Source organism: Nicotiana tabacum, chromosome 16 (assembly GCF_000715075.1).
Source record: "Nicotiana tabacum cultivar K326 chromosome 16, ASM71507v2, whole genome shotgun sequence".
Taxonomy (NCBI): domain Eukaryota; kingdom Viridiplantae; phylum Streptophyta; class Magnoliopsida; order Solanales; family Solanaceae; genus Nicotiana; species Nicotiana tabacum.
The window spans coordinates 24,191,326-24,203,252 of record NC_134095.1 but is presented as its reverse complement, the minus strand read 5'-3'; the positions used below and the strand labels follow the sequence as shown (position 1 = coordinate 24,203,252).

Here is an 11,927-nt window from a genome sequence, read left to right as displayed (position 1 = left end):
ATGTTGGCATTCTATTTCTCCATGATCTAAAGCATAATTAGCCAAGTGATCTGCCAGCTTGTTGCCCTCCCTATGAATATGACTAAGTGTGTAATTGCCCCCATTCATTAGTTGCATCATTTCCTCAATCTGCTCCGATATGATCCATGGTGGTTTCCAGATCCCATCCATTATCTTTTTTAATAGCATTGAGTCTGTTTGAAGCCATACACGAGAGTATTGCTGAAATCTGCAAAACCTTAGTGCTTCTACCATTGCCTTCGCTTCAGCTACTATGTTTGTTGTCTCCTCAATCTCCTCCCCTACTAACTTGACTATGTCACCATTCTCATTTCTTATAAAAAAACCTATTGAGCTCCTGCCTGGATTTCCCCTCGATGCACCATCCGTATTATTTTAGCCATCCTGCACTTGGAAATTCCCACATGACTTTGGTAACCTTAAGTTTAGGAGTGAAATTTTCCATCATAGCTAAAAGATCTTGCCATTTGTAAGGTACCATGTCCATCCCAGGCTTTCTCACTTTCACCAATGCCTGGAGATTTGATGAAACTTGATATATCACCCTGCTAGTTGTCACAGCATCACCATACTTCATACTATTTCTTCTTTTCCAGAGTTCCCAGACTACACATGAGGGGAGTGCTTGTATTACTGGTTTGAGTCTTAAGCACACATTTGCAGTCCAACATTTTGTGATTGCTTGGTGCAATGTAAGTCCCTCCACAGCTATATCTGCCCTCAATAGAAAATACTTCCAAGTTGTCTTTGCAGTTTCTAACCTAAAAAACAAGTGCTGAAGAGATTCCTCGTCAGGTTGTACACAACACCAACATTTTGATGGCATGCAGTAGCCTACCCTTTTCAGGAAATCATCTAAAGGTAACTTTGCTTTCCACACTTTCCACATGAAAAATGCTATTTTAAAAGGTAGTCCCTTTACCCAAATCATCCTATAAGCTGTTCTTGGTTCATCTCTTCTTCTCGTATAATCCCATGCTGACCTAACACTGAAATATCCTCTTTTTTCCAGCATCCAACAAGGCACGTCAAGAACCTGCTGAGATGAAGGTGGTTTGATTTTCTCCAGAATGTGTACTGCTAAGTCTTCAGGAAGAATTTCAAATAGTCTGTCCCCATCCCACTCACCATCTAAGGTAACATCATGTACATTATGTACAGTTTCATCAATGCCAAAGTCCTGAGGAACCAAAAAATATAGTGCCCCAAGACCTGTCCAGTTTTCAAACCAAAAAAGTGAGGATCCCCGTTTTGTTTGCTAAAAGATTTGATGTTCAATCAGATCTCTGCATTCTAACATTTTTCTCCAAATGTGAGACCCCCTTTTCCATGGAACAATTATAGAATTCATTTTCTTACAGTATTTCTGACATACGAAAGCGCTCCATAGGCTTGGTTTTGTTCTAAAATTCCACCACAACTTGCTGAATAATGCCTTTGCTACATCATGTAGTGACCTAAAACCTATTCCTCCTTACTCAAATGGCATGCATAAGGTATTCCACGAAGCCCAATGCCTACTAGTTCCTCCAACAGAGCTGCTCCAGAAAAACTGAGCAAACAATTTGTGCAACCTATTTATCACATAATTTGGAGGGTTTACAAATGATAGTAGATGCATAGGCATGCTTTGCAGTACATGGGATATGAGAACTGCCCTACCCCCTACTGATAATAACTTGCCCTGCCATGATTGCAGTTTGTCCATTACCTTAGTAATTAGGGGCTGATAGTATTCCAGCTTTCTCCTTGCATAAAATATAGGACAACCTAGATATATGATAGGAAAGTCATTCCTATGAATGCCTGTGATCCTTTCCACCTTGCTGACCACTTCCATGTCTGTTAAATGATGCAGGTACACAGCTAATTTGGTCTTGTTAACAAGCTGCCCAGATGCAGCTTCATATGCATTCAGCACTTGCATAATCAACATCAAAGATGTTTCATCTGAGGATAAGAAAATAATCATGTCATATGCATACGCCAAATGATTGATCTTTGGAATCCATTTTGGCATCCCAAATCCACAAAAATACAAGTTAGTATGTAGTGCATTGACACCCCTAGATAATGATTCTGCTGCCAAGATAAACAAAGTTGGAGATACCGGATCACCTTTTTTTACTCCCCTTGAGGACTTAAAGAACCCATGAGCTTGACCATTGATTAGAATAGAATACCAATTGTTTGAAACTAATTCAAAGACAATCCCTATCAACCTTTCTGTGAATCCCATTTTTCTTAGTACCTTGGTTAGGAATAGCCAAGATAATCTATCATAAGCTTTGGTCATATCTAGCTTCAGGATGACATTAGGTCCAACGTTAGTTCTAAGCCTAATGTCAGTCACTATCTCTTGAGTTAGAAGGATATTTTCTACTATATTCCTGCCCTTAGCAAAACCTGACTGTTCCTCCGATATCAGACTTGGGAGAAATTTCACTAGCCTTTCATGTACCACCCTCGATATAACCTTATTAGAAAAGTTACTGAGGCTTATTGGTCTTAAATCAGAAAAGGTGGTAACTTCTTTTTTCTTTGGTAACAGAACTAGGTTTGTGTGTGTTACACACTTGGGTAGCTCATGACCATTGAAAAGAGCCCTCACCATGTCATACATGTCATCCCCTATTATGTCCCAACAAGAATGATAGAATTTGCCTGTCATACCATCTGGCCCCCCAGCACTATCACCATTAAGTCCGAGTACTGCCACTTTAACCTCCTCTTTTGTTGGTTGCTTAATCAATTCTGCATTCTGCTCTATGTTAATCAGATTAGGAATATGCTCTACGATATCAAATGATGAAGGAGTAGATGCTTCTGTGAACTGTTCCTCGTAGAATTTGATAGCCTCTTGTGCAATTTCTTGTTCTTCTTCAATCCAGGTTCCTCCACTGTATTGAATTCTTTTAAGCTGAAGTCTCTTCCTCCTACCTCTCACTTATGCGTGGAAGAACTTTGTGTTCCTATCCCCTTCCTTGAACCAAGTCATGCCTGCCTTTTGTTGCCAATATTTCTCCTCTAGTGCAAGACATTTAATCAATTCTGCCTGGACCTTTTGTAGTCTTTCCTTGTTCATCCCTGTAGGATTTGCTTCAAATTCTGCTTCATGAACCATCACTACCTCCTCCATACTTGCTATCTTTTGTAAAATATCTCCAAATGTAGATGTACTCCACAATGAAAGGGCTTTCTTTAATTTTTTTAACTTGTGATTAAAAAGAATATAAGGATTTGCACTGAAATTAGCAGACCAATTCTCTTTCACCACATCTTTAAAAGTAACATGTTCCACCCAAAAATTTAAGAACTTGAAAGGTTTTTTTATAGGTGGAGTCTCAATATCACACTTCAGATACATTGGACTATGATCAGAACCAGTCTTTGACAAATGCTGCACCTCTATTCCTGGAAATGTTTGTTGGAACTCAACATTGGCCAAACATCTATCTGAATATACAGTCTTCCTCTGCTCTCCCATTCCACCATGTAAATATGCTACCTTTAAATCCGAGGTCGAATAGATTGCAAGTGTTGATGCAGTGTCGAAAATCATCAATTTCATTCAATGACACAGGTAACCCACCAAACTTCTCTTCTTCGTCCCATATTACATTGAAATCACCTCCTACAAGCCATGGTGCTTCCATATCCCTTGCCATTGCATATAATGAATCCCATAATTCTATCCTCTCAATTGCATCACATTTTGTGTATATCAATGTTAGGACAAACTCCACATGCGATTCAGTATGAAACAATCTTAGTGTTAATTGTTGCACCATATTGTACATAACAGTTACCTCAAATACCTCATCTATAAGAGCCCAGATCTTGTTGGAAACATTTGAAATGGCCTGTGCAAGTCCTATCTTGTTTTTGTACCTTTCCAATTTTTTTGCTTGTTGCTTTGGCTCCATTAATCCTACAAAATCATAGTGATTTTGCCTATTCATTTTTGTCAAACTTTCAAAGGCCTGTTGTGTGTTGACTGACCTTATATTCCAAATGAGAGCATTCATCACTGATTGTTGGATTTAGTTAGCGTTCTCCTTGTGTGCACCCCAGCTTTTGGTGCTGCAAAATTATCTTTTTGTTGCTTCTTCTTTCCTTTTGCTGCTGATTTTGCCTTTTCCACTTGCGTAGGTGATAAGTCACCTTTCCTTGCAGCATTCATAAGGTGTTGGGTAGTTGATTCTTGATCCATGTCGTATCCTGATTTACCAGGTTCTTCTCCTTCTTCATTGTCTTCCTTCCCTCCTGATGTAGCTCCAATGCATTCTTTTTAGGGACCAAGGCTTTCTCTTCTCCTCTTTTTAACAGCTGCAACTGGTTTTTCTCCAATGTAACAGTAATATTTACTATTTCTGTTTTTTGTTTTGGTTGTTTCTCCTTCTCTGTTGTGTTGTGTCCTTGTGGGTCTTCTTGTGATTTCTGAAGTTGATCATCTTCTGTTCCTCTAGGATCATTTACCTCTGGGCCTCTTCCTTCATAGTTACTAATTTCTGTGACTTCTGCTGTCTTAAAATTATTGATGTGCTCAACATTTTCTGATCCTTCCTTTATTAAATAATTACCAGTTGTATTGTTGTCATTGGCATGGATCTCTCCGTTTACACTTTGCTTATCTTCTTCTTTGTCATTCTCATTTGGTTCCTCATCAGCTTGTGCTCCTAGTGGTACTTCGTTCTCCTCTGAATCGTATTCCCTTTGTGCCTCCCATAGCCTGCCTCCACATTCTTGCACTCTTTCTTTAAATGTAGACGATTTTTGACCTTTTGCTTGAGAATTTGGATTTTTATTAAGTACCTTGTTCACTAATGTATCTTGTGATGGGATTTTCTTGCATGGTTTATTGATCTTCACTATTCCTTCTCCTGTTTTATCCTTGAAGCTTATTTCTACCCATTGTGCGGTATCGTTTTTTGCTTTTGATGCCTCCTTTCCATTGACTAGACCATTAGGCGAACTAATCCCCGATGAGTTAAGATGAAAAGCTTGTGCTGCGGGATTTAACTTTCCCTCATTATTGACCATATTTTTTGGTTTTTGCTTTGTAAATGCTTGGTTATGAAGTGCTGAACTATTTGTTGCTACATTAGCTGCCACCATTGCCAATTGATTAACAGGTTCTTCCTCTTCATCCATCCATTGTAATATTGCAAACTTGTTAGCTACTTGAACATGATCATAATCTTCATTGTCTACTGCCACCAAATCCTTACCACTGTTGTTATGTGCTTCTACTTGTCTCTCTACAGTGCTTGTACCCTCCTTGTTCTTATTGTTTTCAAACTTCTTAGCTGGTGTCATCTCCATTCCATTATTAGTGAGACTAGTATTTTGATTTACTACATTTCTAACTCTGTTGTCCTTCACTTCCTTCCATTGCTCTTTTGCTGTAACATTCACATTACCCACGACCTTTCCACTAGATAACATCATTATAGGCTGTGAGTTCCCTATGTCCTGTTTCTTAGTTGTATCTGCTTGGTTATCATTCTCCTTCTCCACATATAGTTCAGGGTGTATCCTCCAGCATTCAAATTGATCATGCCCTTGAAGTTTACAATGTCTGCAATATTTAGGCAGCATGTCATATTGAATTCTCACCCATTCAGTTCTTGTTGTTCCTTTAGCTTCGTTGACTATGTCCATCCTCACCTTTTTAGGCAGATCTGCAAGTAAGTCAACTAGAACCTTCACCCTAGCACAACTAGGTCTAGTTTTATTAATTGTTGCCATGTCTAGATGCATAGGTTTACCTACTACTGAAGCTATAGAAAATAGACATTCCTTTACAAAAAAGGTTGGCAATAGACCTGGGAATGAAATCCAAGCCATTGCCTTGGGTGTTTCTTCATCTGCTCTAAACTTTGAGTCATAAATCAATGGCCTAAGTTGATATTGATAGCCATCCCTGTCCTTTATGTAATGAGTTTTTGATGAGAAATGAAGATAGTCCTGCCTTAATGTCATTCTAATTAAAATATGTCTATCCCTTAGAAAACCAATGTTACATTCACCTTTAATTCCGCATTAAATTGGTATTAACTTACACAATTGTTGAATTTCTGGGCTTCCATAAGAACATTTACCAACTATTGCATATTGTAATCCTTCGATGATATCCATCCTTTCTACTTCTGCTTCTGTGAAATGAATAACATGTTCTCCATTCAATGTTGTAGGTGGACGAATAGGAATTGGCTCAACTTCCTGTTGCTCCTGCATTGCAGCATTTAAAGTGCAAGGTTTCAGAAATTTGGAGTAATCCATCGGCTGTTTGTTGTTATTTGTGTTCCTTGATGTTTGTGCAAAGTATGGAGGAGGTTGTTTAGGCAGCGCAGCCTCCAAATGTGGCTGGCCACCTGCCTGTGTGTCCATTACAGTTGTAATTCTTTAGCACTTTACTTACATGACGCAACATCTTTGCAAGAAAACGATGCTACTGTAATTTGAACTAACTTCACTTTACTTACTGCGTATGGCTGTGAATCCAATTTCACAGTCCGAAATGAAGCTTAGAAATCAAACCAATCTTAGAAGGGAAGAGAACACTTTCACGTAATCAAAACAAGCTATTGTGCTCAACAGTAGCGCTAGAATTAGCTGAATTGCTAAAATTGAATGAAGAACACTGTTTGCTACAGTAACTCGTGAAAATGAAATTATGATCTACAAAAATTGACTATAGATCTGAAGTTAAAACCAAATGGGTATTATTCGTAAGGAAATTATGTATCTTTTAACACCAAGTTTGGTTAGTTCCACCACCGGATTCCGGAGTTATGACCGGAAAATAATGACGAAATTACTATTCCTTCTCTTCCTAGAGAGAAGGTAGAGAAAATTTTTTTGTGCCAGTAATGCTGCAAAGCTCGTCTTTCTCTTTTCATTGATATTCCATGATAGTATTTTAGTTTTATGTATTTACGTTATTTCTGGTAGTTAATTTCTCTTTGTTACCAACATATCATAATCCATTACTCAGATCGTTGAAATTTCCTACCGTACATGTGTTTTGTAAAAGATGTGCCTTTTATTTATAAACCGCTTTTATCATTATTATTTTTTTTTAGAAAAAAAACTTGCAACGTCGTGAAAATGCGTCTCGAACCACGTCGGACTCAATGCACCCGTGGTTGTTAATACATTTTGACTCCGTTGAAATTTGGATTTGGGTCGCATCAATGTGCACCCGAGTTTAAGAGGGTAATTTATTAAGAACGCTCCTAAAGTGTCTAACGCGTTATTGTCTTTAGGGAAGGTCGTGAAATTCGCTAAACGGCTCATCCCGAATTCTAAGAAATTAAGACAGTATTTATTGAGGGCCCCGCAATTTGTAGTTTTATTTGGCGAGGCTCGTCTTATTTATTTTAAAAGGGCAAACCTAAAAGAAACTATATCTTTCTATATTTGTTTGGTCTCTAAAAGATAAAAAGAAATCCTAATTAATTAATATTATAAAAATCGGGCTTCAAGCTCAAGTCCAGGTTCAAACAAAAGGGATCACCTTTTAGCTTGAACCCGCTGCTTAACTCAAAGCCCATAGCTAGCCATTTAATTACTAACGAAACCATCATCAATTCACTCTTGGGCCCAAAGGCCCAAACCATAATATGCACATCAACCACGAATTTTCAACAACATGGGTCAGGTTCGACATTAGCCCAAACCGGATAACCAACCTAGGGATTGAAGGATCGAATCCCCTAGCGTGGATAGGCCGTAGTTCAAATTTAAATTAATTAAGCAATTTGACAGCTAAACCTTAAATAGTTTCTAACTAATGAAATTTATGAAGCAAATTGAAATGAGTGGAGAATTTTGAAGCAGTTGTATCTAAATGGTTTTGATTTCTAACTAAGAGTACATTAGGATCAAATACAAATGACTGACTTCACGTGTGTTTCAATTATGAATTCAAACTTTATTATCTCAACAACATAAATCTAATCAAATTAGAAAATGACTACTAACAGAAGAGTTCATACGTTTGTAAGCTAATCAGTTAACAGTCCTTAAATATTACAGAATCGGAGCAGTCTCAGTTCGAGTCCAATAGCCCAATGTTTATCCAGTTCGCACATTGTAAAAAACCCAAATCAAATCGGCCCAATTTCGTTTAACACATAAACTGGAGACGAGTTTCACGATCTAATCAGCACAATCATAAACAGAAATTAAGCACGTAACAGAACTATTTAAACTACAATTCCGCAACAGAAACTTGGCTCATTTTATTTCGTGTTTCCTAGTAGGATGTGCTACATTGAGTCAAGCTTGAAATGTGTACTTGGATTCGAAAGTACAGTGAAGAATGAGAAATCAGCAGATGAAACAACTCGCAGCAACAACAGAAATTCAACAGGATTACAACCATCAGCAAATGGAGTGAGTTTTGACCCAAAATAGTTCCACAAAGACCAAAGATGATTTATAGGACTTAGCACACAATCAGATGACCAAAGCAGTGCAGTGAACCCACAATTTAACCCAAAACTAGTTCAAATGAGCTCAAATGACTTCCAAATGGACTCAGATTCAAATCAGACCAACACAGCACCCAAATCGATCCTAAATGCCTCCAATTGAAACCAAAACTTACTCGAACACCAACCAGAAACACCCTTGCAGTTCAATTACCAAAGATTAAGCTATGAAAATTCAATCAATTAGCTAACAGTTGTTATTCACCCAGAATCTTAATGAAACAGTAATATTTTTTGGGTTTTTTATTGTTTGTTTTTTTTTTTTTTTGAATTTCAGATTTCTTCTTCAGATCTGGAAAAATGGAAAGAGTTTTTGGGGAGCTCAAAATGGCTGAGAAGAAGCCCCATCTCTAAGGCATGAGAATGCCAAATTTATAGGCAACCCAAGAGTGAATAATCAGATTTTTTGGTTTTTTCCTTTTAGATCTTCTTTATTTTCAGTTTAGTCCTCTTATTTCTAACTTGTTACTCAAGTAAGTACCTCTATTGTGATGAAATGTACACTAAAATCCTATTCTATAAGGCCCTAGGGTGCTCTACCCATGCAATACTTATACTATCATTTTTTTACTTTGAAATTACTATTCTTATCAGAATTACCCTTTTTCATGCCTAAACTACCCCTGAAAGCTTCTCAAAATTACTGATTCTACCTAAATTTTCAACAGCTGTAACCAATCCCCTAAATTAATTCAAAACTAACTAAGACTGATTAATTAGAACTCAAAAATTAACTAATTGGACTAACCAATCCCAATTATTCAATCACACAAACTCAAGCAATTTAGAAAATCAGGAGACCAGGATCAATCAAAGCAAAGCTTAAGCTAATAATTGAAATTAAATGAAATTAAACTAACTTTTAACCAATAAGCTAACAATTGACCATTTGAACATCAAACTCAGAACTAAAAAGAAGTTGAAAATAACCTAAACATCTAGCTAACAATTAATGGACAAAATTGTATCGAATCCAAACTAATCAATTATGACGATTCTAAAATTAAAACTATGATTAACTAACAAATGACACATGCATCAAACTAAAACAAAACTAACAATGAGAAGATGTTTCACTGATTAAAACTGATGGAACAAGGAATCAAAAGAAAATTTAAACTATACTAATAAACAAAATAAAACATAAAATTAACAGAACACTTACTGTAGAACTTGCTCGACCCTAAATTATTCCCAAAATAGCCAAACTGCCTGAACCCTAGATCCGACAATTCCTGGGCTCTAATGAGATTCGAGAGACTCTGGCATGGAAATCGTCATGAGGGTGGTTAAGGTCTTGTGGGGTACACATTTGGAGCCATTTGGGCAAAGTGTCGTTTTGGGCCTGAACTTCAAACGATCATTCGAGCAGATGGGCCCCGATTCGAGGGAAATTGAGATGAGATACAGAGAGAGGACAACGGGAGGAACCTACGGTGTTGTTTTGGCGGTCATTGGCGTCAACGCCGCCGTGGGCGGCGGAGATGTCAGTCACAAGATCGATTATTCGAGGAGTTTGGGCGGGATACGAGTTATGAAAATAGGGGGCTTGGAAAGAGGGTCTCACGAGGAATCTAGGGTGTAAATTTGGGAGTGTTTGGAGCTTTACCGCCGTCGTGGGCGATTTCCGGCGGCTGTCGGTGGCGGTGTAACACTAGTCTCATTAGGGTGTATTGAAGAAGGAGATACGAGGGTGGGGGGCATTCGGACATATAAGTATTAAAGGATGGGGACTTCCTGGCCGTTAGATCATGAGATCTCGACGGCTCAGATCTAACTATGGCCAAACGAAGTCGTTTCAGGGAGAAAGAGGACAGGCCGGGTGGGGCGGATTAGGGTGTGAGCCTGGCGAGGGTGAATTGGATTGGGCTGGGAAATTTATTTAAATGGCCCAATTCGTCCACTTATATGGACAGCCCCCATCCCTTTGTAGTTTGATTTTCTTTTCAATTTATTTTCCTTTTTCATTTTGCATTTATATATATATATATATATATATATATATATATATATATATATATATATATATATATATATATATATATATATATATATATTGTTAAAATGACAAATAGAAATCATAGACCAAATTAACACTAAAATTATTATTTAGTTTTCTAAAATCAACTAATTTCTATATTTAAACAAATTCCACAAATTAAAATAAAGGTGCACAAAGTCATTTTTTGTCATTTTCTTTATATGAAAACAATTCTAAACTACCAATTAACACTAAAAATATGAAATTAAATCCTACACAAACGCCACATGTATTTTTGTATTTTTCGTATGAGTTAAAAAGCACAAACAAAAATGCAACAATTACCAGAAATATGACACAAAATTCACAAAATTCTGAAATGATAAGAAAATTGTTTTATTTGAATTTTGGGAATAATTTGCTTAGGGCAAAAATCACGTGCTCACACCAACCTCATAAGAAGTCAGTACGAAGCTCTCACCGGATTGTGTATGCACCAGAGGTGTAAGAATTATAATAGAACTTCAAGTTATGGATGTGAATTATACCTATGTGGAAGGGAGGTCATGAAAGAGATAGAAGATACGATACGAGATTTTAAGGTAAGTAAGGTAACGGTGAACAGCGTACGAGATACTCAAAGGTAGAATATATGAATAGTCCATACTTCGAATAAAAGGCTAGAAGTGCTGGGATTCAATATCCAGGAATGATAGCGGTATAGGCAGTGGCATATCTCATAGCCTATGGTTTCTAGGTATCGAGGAGGCTAATTAAGATAGTAAAGAAGCATTAGAGACGATGTGATGTCTCGCTTGAAGTCCCATAATGACATAAGGAAATCTATGATGCAAGTTGAAAGGTTGCAAATAATATAAACAGAGTTGTGTAGGTCGCAAGCCATTGTATGGTGAAGCGACAAGGTTTTAGAAGATAAGAGTAAGGATAAAAAGGATGAGTGAGAAGGTAACGAAAAGGGATAAGTCCTCAGGATTAAGCCCATGAAAACAAGAAGAGCAAATGGTTTCTCTAAATTATACAAAGCTCACTATAGCCTGAATGAACTCAAAGGAGTCTAAGACTAATAGCATTTAGAATACCACCCTGGTAATAGAATGAAGGTGTAATTGTGTTAGATAAAAGATGATGTTTGGGCCTTCGATTGAGTAATGATTCAACGAAGAAAAGAAACGAATCTTATGAATTGGACAGGATTAAAGTACCCACGCAAGGTGAATCGCATTGGGATGTTGTGAGGTACGGCTATGAAAGTAGGGTATCACCCCAGGTGGATCAATCTAATTATTTCAGACGTACCCCAATAAAACGTGAATCCTACCAGCAATATTACATAAAAGGTTAAGTTATCAGTGGTATATTATAGATCAATATTGAGGTGAATCAACAATGGATGGACATAAGTT

At 37.3% G+C, this 11,927-nt stretch overlaps 1 protein-coding gene across 1 annotated transcript; it reads right to left on the bottom strand.

The window, feature by feature from the left end:
• Window positions 1–391: 391 nt before the first annotated feature.
• Window positions 392–3,983, bottom strand: LOC107829005 (uncharacterized). The gene is made up of 4 exons (XM_075232017.1): window positions 3,530–3,983; window positions 3,012–3,435; window positions 1,733–2,921; window positions 392–1,201 (listed from the first exon to the last, which is right to left on the bottom strand). Exons 1-4 carry the CDS (start codon window positions 3,981–3,983, stop codon window positions 392–394), a joined length of 2,877 nt encoding a protein of 958 aa, XP_075088118.1.
• Window positions 3,984–11,927: the final 7,944 nt, after the last annotated feature.

What these genes read in the sequence shown, in the direction of transcription:
- LOC107829005 (XM_075232017.1), bottom strand. Translation starts at nt 3,983, where the DNA reads ATGAATAGGCAAAATCACTATGATTTTGTAGGATTAATGGAGCCAAAG. An exon ending in CAAAAGGCAGGCATGACTTG is followed by an intron (nt 2,922 to 3,011) that starts GTTCAAGGAAGG and finishes AATTCAATACAG; the next exon opens with TGGAGGAACCTGGATTGAAG. An exon ending in ATCAGCCCCTAATTACTAAG is followed by an intron (nt 1,202 to 1,732) that starts GTAATGGACAAA and finishes TTGGTTCCTCAG; the next exon opens with GACTTTGGCATTGATGAAAC.